This window comes from Anser brachyrhynchus (assembly GCF_964034855.1).
Source record: "Anser brachyrhynchus genome assembly, chromosome: 6".
Lineage (NCBI taxonomy): Eukaryota > Metazoa > Chordata > Aves > Anseriformes > Anatidae > Anser > Anser brachyrhynchus.
The window spans coordinates 31,954,516-31,980,173 of record NC_137700.1 but is presented as its reverse complement, the minus strand read 5'-3'; the positions used below and the strand labels follow the sequence as shown (position 1 = coordinate 31,980,173).

The 25,658-nt window shown below is 46.0% G+C and overlaps 1 protein-coding gene and 1 long non-coding RNA gene across 2 annotated transcripts in view; one reads left to right on the top strand and one right to left on the bottom strand.

The window, feature by feature from the left end:
- Positions 1 to 25,563, bottom strand: part of NEURL1 (neuralized E3 ubiquitin protein ligase 1) — a 159,484-nt gene extending 133,921 nt beyond the window's left edge. Inside the window, exon 1 of the mRNA XM_080597802.1 lies at positions 25,184 to 25,563. Within this exon, the coding sequence (XP_080453928.1) occupies positions 25,184 to 25,268 (85 nt within the window). The 5' untranslated portion in view covers positions 25,269 to 25,563. The remainder of the gene's footprint in view (positions 1 to 25,183) is intronic.
- On the top strand, positions 2,392 to 12,430 carry LOC308197418. Its single transcript, XR_013952916.1, has 2 exons — positions 2,392 to 2,810; positions 3,641 to 12,430. It is a non-coding gene; the product is annotated as an uncharacterized lncRNA (long non-coding RNA).
- Positions 25,564 to 25,658: the final 95 nt, after the last annotated feature.

Here is a 25,658-nt window from a genome sequence, read left to right as displayed (position 1 = left end):
AAGGCCTATGACTTCTCTAGCAGCGATGTCTCAAGGTTTACCTGCTAATCATATCAAGTCTTCCCCTTTCATTTCATCCTTGCTACATCCCAGTGAACATGTTAAATGCCTTCCTCTCTTGTGTTTACACCCATCAAATACAATACAAGCATATCTACTTACTTGGTCTTTGCTTGGCAAAACTACTCAGATTCAGCTCTTTTAATCTTTGTTCTTACATCAATCTCCTCAGTCCCATTGATAACCATACACTTTTTTTTTCCTTGGAATTTATCAGTCTTTCTAGTAAACAGGTGCCCAGAATTAACTGCAAGAGAGAAAGTGCAACCAATTGTGAAAGAGCAGCAAATCATTGTACAATAAAAGATGTACCAAGGACTTTAGCCATGTGCCACATGGCTGGAAGTGACAGGGAGCTGAAGTGGTTGTGGGATAATGATCATGAGAAAGCAAGGCGCATGCAACTATACCACTGCATTTATGACCTTGTCAGGTCATCCTTCATGCCTTCCTCCTCTCCACAGTCACACACACAGCGCTCCTTACCTGCAAGCACTTGTGCAAAGGGAGAAAATGCTCTATTGCTTGATGTATAGCATGCCCTCAGAGGATGCTTCTGTTGAAGATTGTCATTTAAGATAACAAATTGTTCAAAAAAACACCTATTACTCTGCCTTCAGCTGAGAGGTGGAGTAACTGTTTCCTGTGGGAGGAGACCAATCTTCAGGGAATCAGAGCAATGCCTCATGGCTGAGACAGATGTGAAGTCACAGTTTCTGAATGTTCTTAGCAAAGCAATTCTTTGGAACACACATAGCTGAAGATGAACAGTACCCACAGCCCCAGATGCAAAAGCTGCAGAGCAATTATATAGTTTTAACTTAAGGATCCCATTTCACTGCTAACTGATAGAAAACAGAACCCTCACGGTCAACATCATCCATTGCTATTTCCCCAGGATAGGTTATACTGTGGGTTTCATTATTTCAACCCCCTTTTAAGTTGTAGATCTCCCCTCAAGTCCAGCATCAGAATGCCAAACATCAACAAGCTTGTGTTTACTAGTACTCTTACACAGTGATAAGTGTTGAATGGATAAGTCTTCATGCAATAAAAAAAGGAAAAAGAGGTACAAGAAATAGAGATGGTGTTTCCAACAACATCTGATTAGTTACAACTCAGAGGAAAAAAATAAACTTCCCCACTGAATAACAGCTACCACTTTCTTTGCTATCCTAAATTTAGAAACTGATTTTTATCACCCAAGACTACAAGATTTATTAGCAGAGTCAGTACAGTTGGTACCCAACAGCAGGCCAGTTGGCACTCCAGGAAAACTCAGAGCTGGGTCCAAACTCAGAGGGGCTGAGCCTCGTGTCTGCTTGCAAACTTGGAAGAAATCCCAGCCAAAGAGACAATACAGCAGCAGGCATCAACAGAGAAGCTCCAAGCAAACTTAAACACAAGAATTGGCCATCAGAGAGACTCTGTGAGGTTCATCCTCTGTTATCATATGAAAACATAAACCCCATTCCAGGGCTTGGGGAAAGAAAGAACAATGTAACACTGAAAAGTCATTAAAATTAAGTGTGCCCGGTGGCTTTGCTCTCCAGGAGACTGAGTCACAAGTCTGAGACTTTTGTGATTTCACATTTCATGAAGACATAAGAAGTCTGTGATACAGAATTCGTTCCTACCTTTTAACTTCCAGGATCCAAAAGAGCTGCCAGAGAGCATTATTTTTAATGCACTCTCACACAGGGAATAAAGTTTCCAAGAAAGCTGCCAAACATAGCAAAGGTTTGCCCTTTCCTTTTCCAACACTTTCTTAGAAAGCTACAAATAACATTACCTTACTTAAGTTGCTATTCTAAATAATTTTGTTTTGAAATCAATAACCAAAAAGAAAGAAGAACAAGCCTGAACTTCTGGGCACTTAAAGCTGTTGCTTTTGACACAGAACTAAATAAAGCTTGATATACAAACCACAAAACAAGATAGAAGACCTTTTCAAGAAGGATGCATTCTCCAAGGCAGAGCTTGCCCTCCCCAAGTCCTCTTTACCACACCAAACCACATAGGCCGTAATCCTAAATGGGGCCTCTAGTTTACCGTGAGATCAACCCCAACAATGCTGGTTATTACCACTTGGAAAGCCAGAGCCTGGTCCTGTTCAAGGAAATGAGAGCAGGGGAACCTTTATGCTCCCTTCTTTGTCCCAAGGAGCATTATTTGAGTAAAAATACAGCTGATCTGGGCTACACATAAGGACTGCACACTTGCAATTAAAAGCAGAGCTCCCAACATCTGCCTGCTGCTTGATGCAGACCTCTCCTGAGCTACTCATACAAGAACACCAGTGTCTACCCGGGAAAGAACAATGCACACAACCTTGGCTGCAACAAGAAGCAGCAAACACAGAACAAATATTTGAGTGGAAGGCAGCATTTCCCACTGGTTGCTGCACAGTGAGGGCAGCCAGGTCTCACAGCTTCAGCTCTCGCCTCTGGCACCCAAACACTGCCAGGGAATCTCCTCACCCCCCTGCTTTCAGACTGGGTGGGAAGGGATGAAGGGTGTGGGGTGGCATTAATATGCAGATGGGAGGAGATGACTCAGCAGCCCCTTCCAATCAATTCCAATGATTTCCACCCAAAGCAAATTAATTCCAAGCTTTTAATGCTGGAGAAGAGCAAGAAAACACAGCAATGAAGCCCCCATTTCCCACCTGGGCAGATGCAAACCCTTTCGTTCAGTACTCTGTGCTTAGCCAAGTTTATCACCTATCTCTGGCTTCTCTTGGTCATTAAGTAAGAAAAACACACAATCCATAATGCTGCCCAGGGCAGCAGAGGTCTCAGCACTAGTAAATGCTATTAATGTAGCAAAGGAGAAACAGATTGCCTGGGTTGCTATTTCAGTCTTTCCTGACTGTTAGAGAGAAACAGTCCCCACACTAAATGAGGGAAGGAGGCTGCTGTTTTTCAAATGAAATGCATCAGGAACAAAGGTTTGGGACACAGAAATAGGGGATTTTAAGAAGGCTTAAAACATACCCAAAGGTGTGTAGGTGGGCGCTGGTCTCTGGGCCTGAATGTCACCCAATGACAGCCTCTGCAACCCTGACAAATGGCAGAAAGGAGCCTCCTCTGCTATTACATTTTTCTCTTCAAGACAGATACTATCGCTACATTAGTCAAGCTAGGGCTGGACTGTCAGAGCTTTTTTATTGTTATTTACCAGAAGGGTTATCAGCCAGATTTGTACTATTAAATTCCTGCTTCATAGAATTACTTTAATACCCAGGAAGAGCACTATTAAGGAATGCTGTTGTTGGCCAGCTTGCCTTTGCTTATCTCTTTGACAAGGCTCCTTCTGCGCTGGCTGCCCTGCAGGAGGCTACAGAAGTCAAGTTGTACCCTGGGTCTCATCCTGCAGGCTGCCACGGCCCTGCTCTCCTGAGCCAGGCTCTAGCCTTTTAAATGACTTTTTTTTTTTTTTAACCTAAACAATTCAATGCACAACATAAGCTTAAAAAAAGAAAAGCTTAATTTTTCCAGCAACCATTTTGTTCCCTACAATAGCTCACACACAAGTCCTTTGAGCTGACTTCATGAAAGCACTTCAATTTTCTTTGCAGAATACTAATATGGCCATTGGAAACAATTGATTGAAGCTTACAGAGGCGGCACAATCAGGCCTCTGTAGCGAGGCCCACAGACGATGAAGAAGCAAATGCACTGAGCCTTGCAACCGGCCCATTCCTCACCAAACTGAGCTGCCTTGCTCGGCCTCCGTGCAAGGCAGGACATCAGGTCCTGAGATGGAGATATGTGGATGGAAGCAGTACGGCAAGGCTGCGTCATTGACTTCATCTGCTGAATTCATGACAGACAGCCTCTTGGTTCAGAAAAATGTGAAAATCACAGCCCTGGGAGACCGGCCCTCAGGTGATGCTGTGATTCTGTGAACTTGGAAGGGACAGCACTGCAAATCAGTGCAGGTACGGTCATACCTGCTGGCACAGGGCTGCCACTGAGAGCAAAAGAGGTGTCAGCAGGAGGAGAATCTCCCCTAAGTCACAAAAGAACTCATCAGGTCAAGCCGACAAGCTGGTCAAATGACAAACCACACACTGAGTTTAAAGACACCTCCAGTTTTCTGTACAATCCTTCCAGTGAAGTTAAATTTTCAGCAAAGGCACATGGATTGATCCTTCCAAAAGGAAGGAAGTGGGAGGGGAGGGAATGGTGGCCTGCAGCAGGCCCCACATTGATCAGCTCAACCTGCCTTGGATCTCACAGTGAGTCGCAAATTTGGGTCTAAATGCTGGCAGCAGGAATCGGGAGCTGCCTGCTCTTACCTGCCGCTCAGTTCTGGTTAGAATTAGTCCCCAATAACAATAATGCTACTCCACATCTCTGCTTCCTTTATCTTTGTACGTAGGCACCGTGAGGCACAGAGAGGTGAATGCCTCGGTGTCTGCGTGGGAGAGCTGGGAACATCGAGTAGAGGGATTTATCTCCAGTAAGCCCTGCTGTGACTAGCAGACCGTGCCGTCCTCCATTAACAAGCAGATTTCTGCAGTGCTAAAATTATATTTTCCTACAGAGACTGCTGCAAAGGAGACGATGGGGAGAGAAAGTGTCTGGTGCTTCTCAGGACTGCCCCAGCATCACAAACATCTCAGCTCAGTGTATGAAGCAGCAAACCACTTCCCACTCCCCCCACTTCACCTGCATGTGGGGTGTCTGGCTGCCCCCAAAAAACAGCAAGAAAACTGCCTGGAACCCCACGTTGCTGGCTGTAGAGGCACAGCCATTAGCCAAAAGGATTTCTTAATTTAATATTTGTTTCCAGTCACCAGGGATTTCTTGAGGTTGGATGCTGTTTAATGAAGCCAGAGGGCAGCCAGTCAGCACCTGCCCCACAAAGTTTAAAAGCCATCTTAAAATAATTAATAATAATAATAATTGTAGCAAAGTAATACTGCAAACTATGTCTCCAACACATTTTCCCACATTCCTCTTTTTTTCCCTCTTTCTGGGACATCACCACTCGTACAAACACCAAGACCAGCACATGACCATGCTTCCCAGCCACACAGGGGCAGCCCTTTGCAGTATTTTTTATTCCAGAGGCCATTATTAGGTTGACTGACATATCTACCCACCCCAAAGACCCTCCATCTACTACAAGAAACATCATGAAGTGCGTCCAGAAGAGCTTTGCTGTCATGTGTCCCCCGTGCAGTTACAACACCCACCTGCACAGCAGAAAAGCTACAGGAAGCAATTTCGTAGGGTCCTGTTAGGTTTGGGCAGGTCTTTTTACTCTCAAGAGTACAGTGAGGAATAGCTTTGAGCAATAACTTGAATACACTGCTACAAATGTTATCTAAACTATATTTTCCTATTTACAGGCTTCCACCCATCTGTCAGCAGCCCACGCTAGCATTTTGGGGGACTGGTATTTAAAGCGTGCTAGTACTGGCAGCGACGCTTTTCTGGGTTCATGCAGGAGCTTTAGGCACCACGGGGACATGGGGATCATTCCCACCGTTTCACTGCTTTCTGAATAATCCCTGGAAGCTGCCACCAGGCTGGGGAAGGACTCAGAGAACAGCTTCTGCTGGAAAATCAGCCCTGTTTTGCCTGGTGCTTTGCAGTTTATTTCCTATGTATGTACCAGCCCACCCCGGCCCAGCAAGGAAGCTAAAATGTCACAGCACAAGCTCCCTGGCTGCAGATGCCCATGCTGTTGATTCAGAGTAACCCTGTACAGGGAATGGCACAAGTCTAATGACCCACTGCAAGAGATTTTGATTTTTTAAGAGGATAATTCACTGTATCTGTTCAGCTAAACAGAGAGCCCTGTGTCATAATAAAGCTGTCATGATGTTCTGGAAATATGGTCTCACTGGAGAAACACATTGTAATTTTATATCCAGCTATTTAAGAAGACGATGCCAAGCCCTGAGTGACAGACACTTTGATGAAACAACACATGAATTAAACATAATTATACTAGAAAAACAGTAAAACAACTAATCATCAAGACCCCCGTGCTGTGCTGCGAGTGGTGACATTTGCATTGGCACAGGGCGTTCCCATCCAGAGAGCTCCAGATCCCCTGTGACTACCAGCAATTAAATTGTCCCCCGTGCAGCCGGTGGGGTCGGCATTCCACCGTGGCCCATGGGAACCCTGGCTCCCTCCTGCATATGTGGGCAGAGGTCTTCTCCACCTCGTCTCCCCCTGCTAAGGATGCTGCATGTGCCAGCTAGGTTCCTCCTGCAGGTCACACCTCAGATCTGCAGTCGCCATGCCCGTGGGAAAGACTCAGCCTATTTCCCCTCATAAAATTAAGATGTAATTTTACGTAGGCCTGTCTGCTATAAACCTGTCTCCATATGTAATGGTCTCCCCATGCATATTAAATCTAGAGAAGAGAACCCAACTACATTTAGGAATCCTGCTTTTTTCTAGGTTTCCGTACAAGCTGGATCTCAAAACCATTCTTTATGTCAACAGCAGGCAACTGTTTCATAGACTTCATCAAACAGGGTTGGTAACTAACTTTAAAATGGCAGATGGAAGCATTAAATATTTATTGGACTGGAGTGCATTGATTTTGGAAATTAACACTTTGCAAATTACTTCTGTGTAAACAGTAATTAAACAGTCGGGTTTTGGTCCAGTCCAGGTTCTGAGTAAGCTGCAACTCTTTTTGTAAAACATATGTATACATAAAAAAAAATGCTAAAGTGAGATGAACTAACACTTCTCTACCGCTTTCCATCTGCATGCACCAAATTGCTCTGCAACCACGAATTAAAATTAATTAAAACTTTTGAACGATTTTCTGCATAAAATTGGAACGGTGGGAGCCCTTGTGGCTGGTGTGCACGTTAAACTTGTGCTGAGCAAGGGTCAGTGATACGTTGATTTAAAAGACCAAGGACTTTGGTTACCTGATGTTCCCAGTGCTACTAACACTGGGACTGGACTGGTGATAATGGTGGGACTGAGCTGGTGCTTCTAACAGAAGGAGACCATAAAAAAAAAAAAAAAAAAAAAGTACAATTGTTGCAGACAGGTCCCTTGCAGGCTCCACGCTTGCTCCACCTGTAAACGGCATAAAGCTGCTGTTTGCTGATAAAGTCTCCAGGTCTTCAGTTTCTCCAGTGGGAATAGGTTTGCTCAAGAGATATTGCAGTTTTATTCCCTTATGCAGGATATTAATCTCCCACTTGTGCTATTGCACTATCTGTAATGAGATTCACGCTGTCTTTTCCTTAACAAACCTTTTTAAAAACAAAATATTTTAACTCTGCTTTAAAAGTCGCTGCACTTCCAGAACTACAGGCCTTCCTCCCAAACACTGCCCACTATCCTTTCCAGGACTCTTTCCACACTCCCTGCACCTACACGCTCAGGACCTCAGGAAGGCAAGCACTTCCTATTCATGAAAGCACTCACAACACACACGTGCTTCAAAACCCTGCAGAGAGGCGCACCCCCTGCATGGGGACAGGAAGCGTGTGGCACCCGCAGCACCCACAGCACCACCAAACCGAGGTGCTGGGAGAAGAGGAGACACCAGAGGCTCCTCCATCACCGCACAGCCCGGCAAGGACAGGGTGATGCTGAGAGCACGGGAGAGGTGCCCTAGGTGCAGGACAACAGTGATGCTCTGTCAGGGGTCTGGATGGGACGTGGATGTGCCGGCAGGGCTGTGCTCATTTTATTGCCTGCACGTGCACACAGGCTTGTTCTGTTTGTTTTTCCCCCTCTTTCTGCCATTACAAGGCACAGATTGGATTCATGTCCCCAAGAGCTCCTATAGCTCGTGAGTTTGCAGAAGAAGATGAAGAGAACAAGGCTGCCAGGGGACTTTAATGAGGACTGCTTCTGTTCTCATGGTGCACTTAAGAGTCATATAATGAAACAGAGGCTGGTTTGTTTGTTTTTTAATGAGCTCTATTTATATTTGACTTTAACTATCCTCATTCATTTTCTCTGAATCAAACCTCTACTGCTGAAGTCTTGTGCATCAGGGTTAATAAAGGGCAGCTATAATCTGATTTACTGCCTGCTTCCAAACACTAACGTACTCACAGGAGGTGCTGATAGTTTACAGCAGCAATGCTCAAAACTGAAGAATTGATAGCAAAATTGAACATAACGTCTCAGCTGTCTCACAGAAAGCTGAAATAATCCCACAGACTTGTCTGGAGGCATTTTTCTTCCATGTCTTTATAACACCAAGGCTGAGGCTGCTGCTAAAGCTAGCTTTGTGGTTTGCAGACTGGAAGCGGGTGAGAGCCAGGTGCCTTACCCTACAGACTTTGTCTGACTGGCAGGGACACCTGAGTTTCAAGACATCAGAGAGAGAAGAAAACCACAGGAATCACACATGAACCAAGGGATGTGAGATCCTCATGCTTTTTACCTTCAGCAGCTCAGAAGTGACTAAATCAGTCAATTGGCCAAGGGGGTTTGTGCCTCGCTCCCTGTGTAGAGGATTAAAACAAAAACCAGCAGTACCATTCCTTCTACTTCTTCCCCTCCTTAAAACAAACAAAACACTGTTGACGAAATAGCTAGAAATCCAAAACTGAGGTTGCCTTCTCAGAGGAAGGAATTTAGCCCCTATCTCCATATTCAAGCTTTTAAACAAACAGGGCCTCCTTCAAGAGGAGCAGCTGTGTAATTAAGCCAATTTTGGGATGAACAGTGTGAATCAAGAGGCAAATACTATCCTAATTATATACATTAATATTCTGTTAAGAAGATGCTTATCGAAGAGATAATTCCTGTTATTGCACGAGGAAGGCCACTAAAAATATAAAAATAACAGGCAGGGGTGCCAGCGAGAGAAGAGACACTGCAGACGCCTGCACGGCCGTGAAAGCAGCTCCAGCTGCAGAGGAAGCACACAGCAAGCGCTAATAAACCCATCCGAGCAAGCAGAGAGTTGCCAAAAGTCATCTGTTGTCAGAGGTGAATGCTGAATGAGAGACTTCTGTGTCCATGCCAGAGTCGCCCCGGGAGGGAGTTTTGGCTGCAATCACTTCTGTTTGTTTTTCGGTGCAAAAGGGAGAAAGGAGCGTATTCACAGGAACGGAGAAGTCAGGGCTGGGGGTCATGAGGGGGCTGGTGGAGAGGAGGCTCGTGTGCTGGGTTGGGTGCCTTGATATATCCAGTTCCTACCCTAAGACCACCCCGACTGCCGGCGGGAGGGCGAGGGGCAGCGTCCGGCCCAGGGGCTGTGAGGGGGAGGGAGCGGTGCAGGACAGGAGACGTCCGTCAGGCCCCAGCAGGGACACGGGGATGGAGCAGCCTCTGTCACAGCTGCAGCACAGCCCTGCACTGCGCTCCTGCCGCTAACTGATGCTGCCCTGCAAAACCACAGCATCAGCTGATGAAGTGAGAAAAGAAGGGGAGAGCCCAAAGCACCGGGAGAGAGCATGCAGAGAGAACCCACTTAGCCCTCGTGCCCTCTGATTCTCCCCAGAAAGCACAAGCTTTGCAGGGCTGGCCAGGAGTATCAGGGGAAAGAAAAGATCATTTTCTTATCCCCATCTCTTTTAAAAAATTGTGCCTACAAACCACAGGTGGCAAAAACACAGCAGCGTGGCTGTCCTGGAGGGAAACACTGCTGTGCACACAGCAGCTGGAGGGGCAGTTTGAGGGCTGAGCTCCCATTTAGCAGTCATTTGTCCAGGCTCCCCTGTCCTACTGAGCCACAGGCCACGGTGGTGAGGAGCAGCTGCTCCTCTACTGCAGAACGATTTTCACACAGAGACAAATTTCACCTCCAAAGCAGTCCCAAACCTCGCTGCAGAAAACCATTGTGCTGCTCTGGGGCAGGAGCAACGTCCCATTTTAGGGATGGAACAGTTGGTATCCAACAAATCTTGGGATCCAAAAAACTCACCAGTGCTGCTCTAACCTCTAGACGGCTTAGGAAACACATCTCCCACCCTACTCAGGAGAACATCACCTGCTTGGGTTTGACAGCATGGGGTAAAGTGGTGTGTCAGACTTTGCCTCGTGTCACGCACAAGGCCAACAGCCCAGCACCTTCCCCTGGGAGGTGGAGGAGACCTGAGGGCCCCCCTCTCACGAACAAACATTTGATTGTTCATCATCAGAACGGCAGATTGTTAATCATCTGAACACAGAGGGCCAAGGTCCCGTTAATTAGCACTGACATTTAGAGCGGAGGCCACGAGATAAGAGCGATATGAAGATGGATGAATTCCAAGAGGATTTGTGAGTAAAAAAGGGGCTATGGGGGATGGTTTGTGTTTGGTTTTCTTTCTTTTTTTTTTTTTTTTAAATTCTCCTTGTAAAGAGAGGCTATTGACATTTCAATTCCCTTTACTTCAGAAGAGGAGAAATTGCAGTCAGCCTGTTGCCATGAGTCTAAATCGCAAGGTGCTGCACACTGCTGAAATGAATCCCCTCAGACTGGCCAGCCCCAAGTCCCTGGGACCTGTAATTACGTACGAACCTGATGGTCACAGTTCAAGAGGTGTTTGGCTGCAAGGCTCTGGCTTAACTTTGGTTCCGAGGGTCTTCCCAAAAGTGTAGAAGTCCACCAGATATCTCCCTCTACTGAAGCAGGGTCAAGATCATGATAAAATAAAACCATCTGCTCTCAGACTTTCAGCCCAAACCCGAATAAACCTCTTTTAAAGCCATTGTAGACTTGGCTCCTTCCACCACTGTCTTTCATGTGCTGACATTACCAGGCATTCAGATACCTTGGATAAGATCCTCAGACATCAACGAGTGGGATTAAAATAAAGATCAGTGTAAAACGAAAGCATTGGCAGAACTTTTGTCTGGTTTCTGAGTTTTGAGCCATCAGGTCATATTGGTTATGTACCTTTCAGCTCTTCTGTGTAAAAGAGAAGTATACAGAAGGGAAGGATGGGGAAGGGAAGCATTGTCAAACGAAAGCTAGGATTCTTGTGTAATCCCTGCAGTTTCCCCTCATGAAAAAAAGATTATATATATACATATATATATATATTGCATGAGAGCTGCCGCCACTCACAACTCTTTCTATATAGAAAAGTTTCCTCTGCCAACAGCAGAGCAACTGCCCTGTTTCTGAGCACTAAGTAACCCCATTACTCACGTTCATCCCTACTGCACTGCTGCTTCCCGGGAAAGGGTCTTCAAAATTCAACAAGAAAACCCAAATCTGGTTTTGGAGATGCAATGCACTGACAGTGACAGTGGGGCAGGGAAAGTGACTCGGCAGAAGGGGAGCAGCTCCTGTGCTTGGTCCCAGCCCAGAAGCAGATCCCCTCAGAAGCAGATCCCCTGCCACTACCCAGAGGGAAGACACAGGCCCACCCCCATGCTGAGTGCCGGGGTCTCCTTCCCTCTCCCTTTCCTAACCTTTCGGTTCAAAACTCTCCAAGACATGGGAATATCATTAAGGTAGATGGCAGCAGGGTTAATACCTGCAACATGCATCCCTTGGAGAGCAAGGAGAACAGTTTGTGCCTGTCCCTGACAGGTGCCATCAGTGGCAGGGACAGCACCCTCCCTTTATTTAAAACATTATTTAAAACAATTCAGATAACCCAGTCACCACCGGTGTGCTTTTCCAAAGAACAAAATGTAAAATGCTAACAAGAGCTCCTACCCTCCAAACTGCTTTCCTCTCCCCTTTTGCCTTCCTGCTAATTGTGATGTCTGGGGCTATAAAAAGGCACAGGACAAGAGCAGGACTCTCGTTCTGATCTGCTTCCGTGTTTGTAACCATCGCTTATCTAATGACACTTAGGAAGTGTTACCAAGGAGACTATTTGCATCCTGCATGATGTTGCTAAAGCAACACTGCTAAATTAGATGCAGAGCTCTTAGCCTTCGCCTAATGTATTTGCATTGCTATGAAAATTAAATAGTCACAGGCTTAAACTATATTTGGGTTATTCACTCATCCAAGCACCTGAAAATAATCCCACGGAAGCAGCTATGGAGTTCCCCCTTAAATCTAGCACATCTAGGTCTCCATCTCGTACGTGTATTTCTAGCTCGCGTGTCAATGTGACCTGCAGACAAAGCAAGCCATCTTTTTTTTTTTCATACTGTAACCTTCCTACACAGGATCTGTCTTCCTTATATGTATGGCTTTTATTTGAATACTCCAAGAGATTTTAACTGCCAAAGTTATTTCAGCACCGTATTATTTGGTGGAGCACAGTAAAAGGCAATTTGTAAGCGGCAGTTACTAATATTAATTTCTGAGGCACAAGATGGCTCAGAGGCACTGGAAATGCAACAACTTCTCTGAAGTTTATGGGTCACCTTGTTCAGCCTCACCCTGCGTCTTGGTTCAGCCGTAAATTGTCACCATTCAGGGGCTTCAAGATTGCCTATGGAAAGTTGAAAAGGCTAAATAATGGCTAAAAAGGGTAAAATGCTCTTTAAGAAAGTGATAATAAAATAAAATAAAAAATCTATAAAGTATTATATACAAGCTATAAACAAAAATTAAAGGTCAGAGTCTATTTTAGGTGAAGTTACAGAATAAATCAAGCAAAACAACACTACTGGCAACGCTACAGAATAAATTAAATGGAGAAAGACTACTGGTAGGAGGAGAGTGAGCAAAGAACCAGGAGGTGTGTTTGCAATGGTTTCCAAGGCAAGTAACAGCTTCTCTAGAGTTTGGACATTTATCAACATCCAAAAAAAAACATAATTAAGATAATCCCCTCTCCTTGTTAACGCAGAAATATGGACAACTGGCAGGAGCTTTACAGAAAAAAATTACAATTGCATAGTATTACATTATATTCAATTGTGCTTATACCATAAATATAATTTAATCATATTGTTTTTGATACCACACAATGTCACAAAAAAACATACTGGGTGCTCTGAACTCAAGTATTCTGATGTAAACCTAGAGCAGTGTATTATCCCTGCAGCTTTCTATTCTGATGCTCTGAGTAATATACCTTGGACAAGCACACATAAAAATAAAATACCACCCCACCAACACCTAGCTGGCACTCTCCATCACTACTTAATATGTTTATTCCAAAAATAGCTCCTGCTTTTAACACTTCCTAATTTAACAGATAAACTCGGGCAAGGACATAAATACTTGGCATCTGTCACCGAATTTAATCAGATCCCTGAATCAGAGCAAAAGCACCCTGCTCCAGCTCTCCTTTACCACCTAATGTGGTCTGGGTGCCTCTTATTAACCAATCCTTACTTCAGCCCAGAAGCGCTACTAAAAAGCACACCCGGGAGCATTTTACTATATATATAAAACCTGTGTTCCAACAGCTGATTTGATCTGCCTGTAGAATCTAATTACTAGGAAGGTAACTCTGCTTCCTGGTGAATAGGTTACAGCTCAGGAGTGCCCGTGCCCAGAAAGCATTGCAGATGCTAGTGTTTCTGATTGCTTCTGCCTATGAATTTAGCTGAAATACCAGAATCTGGGGTGGGTGGAACAACCCAAAGAATTTGCTAGCAACATTGGGCCTCAGTTCAGGCAGGTTATCCTTTGGCTTCTTTGCCTTTAGCAATATTTAAGGACGATTTTCAGAGGGCTGCAAGAGGCAGAAGTGCCCACCTCAGTGAGTCGGCTGAAGACGGTCGCCTTCTCTCAGAAGGATGCTGTGGGTGCTGTGCTGCCCAGGGATTGGAGTGGGTGGTGTAGGTACGTGGAGGTGAATGCCTGTTTGGCTGCATCAATGGGCTGGGAGTACAGGTGGAAGCTCTCGAGTCCCAGCACTTCCCTGGGAGGCAAAACTGGATCCTGACCCTGGATTACATGAACTCTACAGGAATTGATGGATGTAGGACTGCTGTGTCCTACGCAGCTGATTAATTGAGTCTTCCTGCCACTGAATTGTTGTGCAAAATAAAAATAAATCATGTTACCTCCCTAAAAATCAGCTTGGGAATCAGCTTGGGAATCATCCCTTGTCCTATTTTTGGACAAGGGGATGGCACAAGCTCTCTTTCCTCCTCCCAGCAACAGCTGCAGGGAGGCTCAGTTCCTCAAGTTTCATCATTGCTTTAGCTCCTTCATGAGAAGGCGTTGATAGAGGCATAGAAGAGGACTTCTGTAGTTGGCCATGGCTGGACAGCACGCGTGTCCCAGCCACCACGCTCCACCAAGCTGCCTGGATGTGCTCCATCGGCCCCAGCCTGGTCCGGCTGGGTGCTGGAGGCTGAGAGCCTTCTCCAGGCTGCGTGGTGTGGAAGCACCGGGGTTTGAACAAGCACTCCAAGTCTTTCTGGCTCCCCTCATACAGCAAAAAGTGGATGGTCTGAGTCTTGTGGGGCTACAGATTTAAAACAGCCATACTCCCTCCTACCTCTTCCATGGCCGCTATAAGGTTGTGTTACCTGACGAAGGCTGAGGAAGTGATCCACACTCCCCTGTGGAAAAGGATTATTTGTGTCCACACTCAAAGGCTACAGAAGGTTGTTTTCAGCTGCTCCTGCCCAGGGGAAGCATTCCAAGGACTCAGCTCTCCTCGCTGCCTTCAGGTGCCCCACGTGAGATGGGCTGGGGAGGGCTCCAAGGAAGGGTCAGAAATGGGCATCTGCATCCCCAGCAGGGCAGGGAGAGGGGAAGAAGGGAGCTATCATCCCTCCTCCAGCCACCTCCTTCTTCTCCCATGGGAAAAAAAGTTCAAAAGGAACAGGAGGTTCTCTCTGCGCTAGCTATGCCCCTGTGAAATTTTCTGGCATCGTCCTGTTGGTTTTGGATCAGGTCCTAAACCTGTATGGACAGAGTCTGTGCCATGTGAGTGTCTGGGTTATTCATTAGGGGAGGGTTCTCTCTGCAGCCCACCACGTGGAGCACCTTCTTATAAAATGGTCACTCTGTGTTGAGCCAGTGGAGCTGGCAAGAAGTTCTCACCGCACCCTGAGAAATGCCGCCGGACTTCAAATTATTGCTTCCCTCGTTTCAGTTCCTACGTGGCCTTATCTAAACTATGTCATAAATCTTCGGGGTTTTATCTGAACTCTCCTCCTGCTTGTGACATGCTGTACTTGTGAATAATGTTGTCTCTGTAAGAATTACAAGGGGCAGAGCAATAATGCTCCAGCAGAAGCAAGTGAAGCAGTGGGAAAATAGCTAAAAGCTACACTGCACTGTTTCCCTATTTGTAATCTTCTGTCATATTCTGAGTTGGAAGATTAGATAACAAGACTATTTATAGTGGCATTGCTGGGTGTGTATCACAAAACCTTTATTGTAAGACCGTGGCAAGAATGAAATTTTAATTTTGCCTGCCACTTCCCTGTGTCACAGCTTCATTTGCAGCAAAACATTAGGTTTTTTTCTTTCTTTCACAGCGGGGTTATTAATAATAGATGTCACATTAACATTTCCAAATTGGGAGTTTACCCTCAGTCTCTGCTCCCACCCATCACTCGGCAATTTTTCCTCCTGGGCTTCACATTGGGATGACAACTGGGGACTGACTCTATCTGCTCAGCCACCAAACACGCAGAGCGTGGGCGAGAGCACCAGAGCTCGCTCCATTCATCACGACATGTCCCACCTGCAGGAGCTCTCTGCTTGAAACCTCCAGCTGATTTTTAATCGCTCTGCTAAATCCACCAGTGTATGACAATCCAGTCTGAGAACAACCGTCCAAAGCAAATGCACTGCGCACCAGACCATCCGTACAGGCTGTTAGGCATCCAGCTAAGGTGAGAACTTTCTGCCACAACGAATGTAGGACAGATTGCAAGTGGAGGAGTAAAAGCTCTTGATGCCTGTCCTTATTGCTTGGCATCTCTACTCCAAACAAAAGGTATCCGTAGATTTAAATAGTGAGAGCTTCTAGTTTTTTTTTTAATGCCTATTAAGGGATGCAATCATGGAAGAGCTGTACCATTAAAACAAGTAGAATAAATGATACACCAAGATAGCAATGGGAATGTAGAAATCCAGTACTAACATCAGAGCATTACCCAAGCCCTTCATAATGTATTTGCAGAATATTTTATAAATAAATTATTTCAACTACTTCTCCCATTTTTGTATTTGCTGAAATACTGCAACATAACTGATTGGTGGGGCACAATTTTTCTTTTCCATTTTCTATCACGTGCTCAGGTGACTCACTCGCATAATACACAGATTCTGTTTGAATTTTTCCAGTTGCATCCTGTCTTCTAAAGGGAGTCAATATGTCTGTGGGAAACCATCTCTTCCCTTCCTACCTAGTAAATACTTGCTAAATACAAAGTAAACATTTACCATGGACAAAAATGATCCAGTGAGATATATATAGATATTTTAAAATGCAATTCCACTGATTGCTCAAATAAAAGAAATCATCCGTAGTAATACCAATACAATTAAATGCTAAATTAAGCAGCTATCATGTAAGGAGGAGATTTGAACTGACCTTCTGATGAACAGTTGAAATCTGGATAGCAAATAAGCTCTGGATCTACTTCTGCTCAGCTTATCTGGCAAAAGCCTGTCCAGTAGCAAGTTAAGAGTCTAATACTAATCTTTACATTAGATGGTGTTGATGAGCAGCAGAGCACAAAACGTAGTCACGGCTCCATCCAAGTAGCAGTTAAAGGGAAACCAAGCAGAGCTTATGCCTAACAGAGAATAAAAGATGATCAGTGGGGTTTTTAAATCGTATGTTGGCATATGGGAAGTCAACATAAATTAGAATGAATCAAGCATAACATGATTATATTTCTTCTAAACAAGGGTCAGGGTGTGAGCTCCAGCTTTCAGGTAGGGTGAAGCCAGAAAGATGTCCAGACAGACGCTGCTCGCAAAGACTTTCATGCTCCCATTCAGCCCCATAAATAACACCCCAAAAGTGCCCCTGATTAATTCCTCTGGGACAAAGGATCCCACATTTCCACCTCTGCTCAGCATCCCGCAGACCCTTGTCTCTTCGAAAGCCAGACTCCTTCCTTCATACCCCAGTAGTCTGAGACTTCTCAAAGCATAACCCAAAATGCCTGTGCTGGCACATTAGAAATTTCTGTTCCTACAGTGCTTTGATTTATTCAGCTTTTAGCAAATTCAAATACAATATTTTCAATGACTATAAATATGTTTTTCAGATAAGAATTCTTCTCGCCTGAGAAAATGTTATAAAACATAACGGATTTAAGCACTGAGACCTCTCTTTCACAGAGAAACTCAATTTACCAAACCCAATTCCATTACTATTAAAAAAACACCCTTTCAGGAAAGGTGTGACTGTTGCTGAGAAGAAAGGCCCTTGTTGGCAGCACCCTTCCCTCAGTTTTGGGAAACAGACCTATAACCCCTTCTGAATCACCTGTTTGAAAATGAATGGAAATGGCCAAAACCTGCCAAATCTGACCCATTTGTTGGTCCCATCTAACAGACTTTCAAAGCATTTTGTTTAAAAGCAAATTCAACCTTTTCATTTACCCAAAATGAACAGGTTTTTAAAGACACTCCCAAGAGTCGAAATATTTCCACTGGGTCAATGGAATTTTTCATCAACTTTCTTCCACTTCGATTATTCACACAACTGCTTCCCAGAATATTCCCCTGGCCTGGCTGGGAAAATAGGCAGCAGTGGTTTCTGGAGTCACACATAAAGTTTTAATTATACATGATGGGTTGCCTCTTGTACCCCTCCATGAGACAAGCCAAAGGGAGCACAAAGGAGGAAGCATAAAGGCAAAGGCAGGCTTACGTTGGATAGCAGACACTTGCACCCATAGCTCGTGGCCAACCCACAGACCTCTTTCTCACCAGGAGTAGTTGGCAATGGCCAGCTACAGAGCTTCCCTGCCATTGCTTTGCTGAAAGGGCTGTAATGCATTTAGAAAATAATGTGGGAGCTGCCAGTCTTCTCACATCCCAGTGCTATACAGTGTGTGTGTTCTGGCCATACCATAAAAATGATGAGCTCAGCAGTCAACAGGGAATCCCTGCATATGCCCATGCACATGTGTAAGCCCACACATGCAGGAACATCTGGAAGTGTCAGTGTTACCAGCATGAAACCCAAATACTGAATATGAAGGAACAAAGAGAGGACAGATACTCCACAAGCAATGCCAGTACTTTAGAATTTATTTTGGCTAAAATTTTAGTATTAGTTTTCCAAAAATGTTTACACAATACACGAAGCACATTTTAAAAAATAAAATAAAATAAAATGAAATAAAATGAAATAAAATGAAATAAAATGAAATAAAATGAATAAAATAAAATAAAATAAAATAAAATAAAATAAAATAAAATAAAATAAAATAAATAAAATAAAATAAAATAAAATAAAATAAAATAAAATAAAATAAAAAATTTGCATGGTATTTTGTCTTTCAGGCTGGCTGAGAACTATTAACATTTACTTTCTAGAATTTTGCATAAAAATAGCCCTGAGGTTTGACCTGATCATTTTCTGAGAGCCAAGAATCCTTCCCCATGCTTCAGCAAAGAGATGAACCGAGCTGGACGAACAGAATTGTATACATGTAATACTACCATGGCATCCTCTGCTCTATAATTTTAGAATGCAACTCTATTTTAATCGTGTTACTGGAAGGCCAAATAACCAGTAATATAAACATGAACTAGAATCTTATATACAACTTGCTTTTACCAGCTAGAGATGCCCAAGAATGAGCGGAGACGGAAAGCTGCCCTGGCTTAGTTTTAACTACATAGTTGCATCAACCTAAGACCTTCATATGGGGAATTATCCACGTGCCTACCCTCCTCCCCAGCTGCACAGCTAGCAGTACCCTACCCAGTTAGGTTACAAGGCAGCTCAGGTTCATGTACACGTGTTTCAGTCACAGCAGAAGCTTTAACATTGCCAGCCTCTACGTTTCAGTTAAAATTCAGCTCGTCTCCAAAACTACTTTGGGAATTGTCAATTTGTGGCACAGAACCGAGCACCTCCACAGCGCTGTGATTAAAGTCAGAAACAACTTTGGGATTTGTCAGTTTGCAACCCGGCACTGAGCACCTGCGTGGTGCAGCGATCCACGTTAATCTCAGATCAACCATGGATGGACACTGGAGGACGGAGACGCTACCGAAACACAGGTGTTGCAGACCCCACTCTTCAGGGCAGTTCAGAACTGACCTAAAATTTCAAGAGAGCCTAAGCCAGAGCACATGTGGATCCCCATCCTGAAATAAGTAGCCACCGTGAAATTACGCACCGTAAGTAAAACAACGTGTACTTGTGTACTTGCCACAGGCAACAATTTGAGCGATGCAGAAGTAGCTGGTTCCTGCAATTATCCTAGCAGCAGTAGGTAAGAACAGCTGCCAAATCTGAAATCTCCCAAGCCTCTGTATTAGAACCTTCCCCAGATACAGGGATATCCACAAAAGCTGATATTTCAGTAGTCTAGGAAACAACAAAAAGCGGGGGCTACTTACACTCTTTGTCACTCGGGGGGGTCAAAGTAAGCAAAGAGAACCTGTTTTCTCTTACTCACAAAAGCCCACAAATGCAAAAGCACCTTTATTTGTCCAAACCCCGGGGTGCAGGAGACACAGCCTCATCCATGAAAGATGTGTTGGGAGTTTGCACAGGGACCTCGTCACAGTCCCTGCTGTCTCCCAGATAAAGCCTGGATGTTCTGTTCTGTGCATGACTGCCGTGGTGATGAACCACTCTGTAAACACCCAGGCAGGGATATTCACATAAAAAAAAAAAAAAAGGGGGATGGATCCAGCTAGAGACCAGCCAACATCAGAATAGGCTCTGTCCCTCCAGCCATCAATACAATCACTGAACATCCCAGCTCCATCTGTCACTGGTGTGGAGAAATTTTGAGCTCTCCTCTCAGCATTATCATTATCAGCTGACTATGGGTAGCCTTAGGAAGACCCCCTTGGAAAGCCCACATGAGCAGGGCAAGTGTGCAGTCTTTTTATGCAAGAAACTTCCTCTTTCTCGACCTCTTCCAATCTCCCGTAAAATTGGATCCATTTTTGCACTCATAACATCCACTATTAATGAGCTCTGAGAGCTACCAGCCACTGCAGATGGCTACAGGCTCCATCTGCTCAAAGGGACCTGGGATCTACCAACTTCACCTGATGTCCTCCTAGTTCCTGTACTGGAAGAGACAGCAGAGTGTGGAGCTCTGCCCCTTCTCTGCGTGCCAGCTAGGACTTTCAAATCTCTATCATTTACCACCCCAGCAGCTGTCCCTTTTTCCAGAGGTAAGAGTCCCAGTTTATTTGATCATTCCTTACATTAAATTATTTCAGACCTTTGATCGCCACCCTTGTTGCCCTCCTCCAAACCTTTTCCAGATCTCTTGTATCTTTTAAGAAGGGGAAGAAGCAGAACTACAGATATCAAGATTTATACAATTTAATCATAGCCTCTATTTTCTTCTCTTTGGCTTCCCTTATGATTTCTACTATTTCATTTGCCTTTTTTTTTTTTAACTACTACTGAGCCTTGAACTAACATTTTCAGCTCAGTCACCTCACTGCTGTTTTGCTTCCTAGTGGTTTTCAGAAGTGGCCTTTCTTGCCCTTGTGAAATACAGAGAGTCCCTGTCGGCAAAGCACCACACCATTTCCTGGGAAATTTCCAACGAGCTGCACCATTACCTGCTTCACCTACAGGCCTCTGTACCTTATGAAAGGGACAATTGGAAAAAAAATGTAAAGTCAATAAATTGCTGTGTTTGGAGCACTGGGCGATTTTAGGCAGCTTAAATTCAATACGTCAAAGTTCAGTAACTTGGGGAAATAAATCCAGTGCTTGGGAGAAGGTCACACAAACCTGGGAACCTCAGGCAGGACAAGCTTTACACCTACAACCCAGACAGACTGACAGGTCAGAGGGAAACGCAAACCCCAGGACAGAACAAAAGCAGAAGAGCAGGGAGCCAGAGGCAACATTCAAAGCCTGTGACGGTGAAACTTCTGACTCCCTAAGGCTAGAAGAAAACAAAATGATAGTTCGAAGAACCAATTATGACAGCAGTGGGAGCTGAGGCTATCCCACAGCACCATGGCTGGCATTCTCCCTGATGCCCTGCTTGCACCCCGATTTCTAATCCCCTCGTTCACCAGCTGCTGATGTCTTTTTCCTCCCCGCTTGGTTTTATCTAGCAAGTACAAGAAATGGAGCTGGCAGCACGATATTCTTTCCTGTCAACAACATAAAATTACTGAAATGCCTCCACCATCCAGATTCCTATCTCCTGCATTCATTTCAGAGGCTCATAAAATACCAGTGAAAGGAGAAAAATGTCCGACATTTATGAGTCAATGGGACATGTAAAATTTGGAACAGCAACTGCAAAAATGCCGGCAAAGACTACAGAATCATGTAAGACGTAGTGATGACTGGTATCCCCAGGGGCTAAGGGAAGGAGGGAAGCCCCCATCTCCACGGTGCTGTGCTGCACAACGGTTGTGTTTCTGGAGGCTCACAGCCAGAAGGACAGGGTCCCAGCTTTCAGCAAACCACTGCTGTAGACTGACTTCAGCCTTCCAAGCAAAAGAAGAGACTCAGAAGAACTGTCCTGCCAAGGTACCAGCCTGCTTCTCATGGTACTTTAGAGATATAAGCCCCAAATTGTCCCAGAGATCACACAGACACATGAGCAAGAGTTATCTGTCTGAACGAGCAGCAAGTACAGCACGGTCTTTCGGCACAGGCTGTAGAAGCACCCAGCCCAGCGTGACTCAGATCTCTACAGGAGCCTCCAGATGCCAGTGCAACACAAACAATAACGAGTAACCCATGAGTAATCAGCCACTGCTGAGAAAAGGATCCCTGACTACCTTGGGCTGTCTCTAACGTAGTGCATGCATTCTTTTGCATAAATATCATAACCCGTGAGAAACACGACGGGAAGAAATCCTGCTCACTGTCTCTCTCCATGGAAAACAACCTTCCAAGGCAAGAGGAGGTTCAAGAAAGAGCAGCAAACCTGCCTAGGATGCTGGAGGAAAGGGCTTAAGAGAGGAGACAGTAAGACTTCTCAGCTTTTACAATCTAATATTGATCAGTGGTCCACAGAAACAGCTAAGCCTTCTTGCAGCTGAGGACATGAAGACAAGTGAGGATAAAGAGCAGCTTGCCCACATAGCCCAGGAGATGGAATTTAGGTCCCATACCTCACCTCTTGTCCAAGGGCCAGCAAAAAACGCATTCCTAGCATCCTGGACCAGCAAATCCGGGAACTACACAACACCCCTGATGGCGTGCACAGCCCACAGATCACAGCAGGAAGAGTTAAACAGATCTAGCAAGGCTGAGCAATAGCTAAGGAAGCAATGCAACAGCTCCAGACGTGTGGAAGTGGTAACACTAGGCAAGGAGGGCAGCTTACAGCTACAGCAGGATTACAAAGGAGAATTAAGAGACACCTTGCTCGACAGCAATCCCAAACCATATTTCAGAGAGGGTGGACAGCAAAAATTTCCTGGAGTTTATCTGGCTGCAACGTAAGGAGATTGTTACCAGATAATCACAATCTTTTGCTCATTAGGAAAGTGCACAATGGATCACCTTCTGTCACCCCAGGGAAACAGCCACGTCTGGATTATGGGAAGTGAAGAACTCTCAGAAATGCTGAAAATGATCTCACCTCAACCTTCCCATCATTATACTATCAAATGACAAACTCCTTCCAGCTACTGGCCATGGCTTCAAGATTAACAGCCACATCAAGACTGTGGCATCTGAGCAGCTGAGGTCCCGGACGTCTTCTGTTTTCACTGATTTTAGTTTTCACCATCTCCAACCCAGCCAAAGCCTGCAGGCACAACTGTGACACCAATATCAGGGGTGACACAGTGCTTTGGAATAGGTAACTCCAAAGTCCTTGCATCCAGCAGTTTCTAATGAACAGAAGCAGAGGTTTCTAGGGCTGGACAGATCACATTTTAAAGTGTTGTCCAGCTCTGAAAGCAGCAGTAAAATCATCAGCCTGGGGTTCCACATTTACTCTCACCAGCATCTTCAGTGGAGACCTTCCTATTCCAGCTACCTGGTCTTAAAACTGAAGCTGAAATCCAAGAATTCAGCTGGGTGATCTCCTTCTTATGCACTGCCACCAAAAGCACAGCAAGTACTCTGCCAGCCATGCCAGTCTTCAATGATACTTCTGTGTTATGCCTTCAGTGCCACCCGAAGTATCTTAGGGTCTTCAGAAAATGTGCTTAACGAATGGTGAACATTTTTAGCAGGACTAGCAAGAAAAGAAAGGTATAAAAACTTTCAGTATGTGTGGGAAGCAGATCTACAGGAGTCTTACACAGCAGAGATGAATTTGTAAGGTTCAGGGACTGACATCAGAGTCCCCAGACCACCATGAGCAGTCACAGCTTCTTCCTGAGCACGAATGAATCTAAATCACCTCTGGCACCAGGCTAGGAGAGTACTCGATGGTGGCCAAATTATCAAAGCTCAGTGTCCTTCTCACCGAGCGAGGCACAGAGGGAAGAAGAACTGGGGACCTTCAATTAAAATACACTTTACAAAATGTTAAATGGCAGATTTGTAACAAAACTGTGTGACATTCATACTTTGCTGTGCCTCCAGAGCATTTTACAGGAACCTGTCAGATCCAATCAGACTTGTTTATTCTGCATTTAAATGTAGGACCTGAGGCAGTTTGGTTTCAAAAAAGACAGAAAAGGCACATATTGTCCCTGGCAGTCGCTTGGTTTTTACAACAAAGACAATGTCTTGTTAACTCTTTACTCCAAATCAAAATGATGTCAGTGCTACGGTCTGAGAACATTTCTACTTGCTGTCTTGGCACAGGTAGGAATTTCATTAAAATGGAAATTAAAGGAAGAACAAAACAAACAAAAGTGCCATCAGGCTCCCTCCCCCCAAATCAGGTGATTCATACAGAGCATCCTGGAAATCTCACGTAAGCCACTGGTAATGGATTAAGTGGCAGTGTCCCTTCTGGCTCCAGTTTATAAATTCTTATCTGCTTAAGGTTGATCCAGAAAGATTTCTAGCTGACAGCGTGATTCTCAGAGACAAATCCTCCCTGGTAGTTTACAATCGTACACCAGCTACTACAGCATCTCGTGCACCTTCTTGTTTGCATTGACAGAGGCGATGGTTCACCATTTAGGGCTCAGCACCCTCCTCCTCGCAAGCCTGATTTTAAGCACGGCCGTTATCTGGGCCGGGTTTCTGACTGACTTTGTCCATGGCAGAGCAGCAAGCATCCGTAATGCCTCCTTGCATGGCCATTAACAGCCGTGGTATAATCACCCTCAGTTCATGCAACTGGTGCAAATCATCCAAGCACAGAGGTGGAAGGGAAGTATAGTGCAAGTATTAGAAAATCCTTCAGAAGAACAACCAGTTGCCCAGCTCCTTATTAACCCTTTCCACTCCCCTATACTATGGTTAAAACCTCAGTAAAAACGAGGGTGAATACCAGCATCCCTGTCTCCCATGCTGCCGGCTGCAAATTCTGCAACACTGGTGAAGCTGCAACAAGTTTTGATCACCTGAAACGGCTGCGGGGACAGCACCTGCCCTCGATCCCTGCCCACGGAGGGACGGCTGACATCCTCTGCCCCCACCATTCACATTTGGCTGTGAAAACGCGCTTAACAAAGAGGTACCCAGGTAGCATTGAACACGTACGGCGTGTGCTGCTGCCCAAGGAAATCCCTTTCCAGAATGACGGGTTATTTTCTGCTACCAGCCTCCCAGCCCAGAGGGGCAAAAAAGGGCAGGGACAGAGGCGACTTTGGCAGTCACTCCTGCTCGCCTTACAGAAGCCATCCCCATCTGATTTGGTCCTGCAAGTGCCCAGGGATTTCAGAAAAGGTTTTCATCCTCACAAGGAGCAGAATAACCGCGTAAGCTGGCCAGGGTGCCCCAGACACCCCCTGCCTTCCTCCAGACAGGGCTGTCAGCCCCACGCACACAGACACATTCCCGTGGCACCCAGAAAAGACGCCGAGGCGAAGCATTCCCTGACAGAGAAGCACCCGGGGGGAGACTCCAGCTCTCCGGCTCCTCCGACGGGCTGTCCCCTCGCTCCCCCGGGGTGCCGGCACGGGGCCGTCCCACCCCGCAGCACCCAGGGAACCCAACGCGTCCCGAAGAGGAGCCCGGGGTGCCCGTCCCAGCCCGGGGTCCCCGGGGTGCCCACCCCACGTCGGGGCGCTCCGGGAGCCCTACCTTTCAGGTGATGGTGGCGGGCGCGGTGCAGCCGGCCCTGGCCGCCGCGGGGCAGCGCGGGGATGCTGGAGAAGCGGCTGCCCATGGCGGCATCCGAGCCGAGCCGGGCCGAGCCGAGCCGAGCCGAGCCGGGCCGGGCCGGGAGGGCACCGCGAGGGGTCTCTCCCGGGGAGCAGCGGCGGCGGAGCGGGCTGGGATGGGATGGGGTCGGATGGGATGGGGTCGGATGGGAGGCTTAGGGGGGTTTAGGGGGGTGGCAGCTCTCCGCCCGCCCTCCCGGCCCCGCTCCCAGCCGGCCCCATAGCCCCGCGCTGCCGCCGCCCTCCGCGGGGCCGCGCCGGCTCCGCTCGGCTCCGCGGCGGCTCGGTACGGCGGGGCGGGGCGGCGGCACCGAGACCCCCCCGCCGCGCCCCGTCGCTATGGAGACAGATGTTCCGGCCCCCCCCTTCTTCTTGTCCCCCCCCCCAACGGCGGG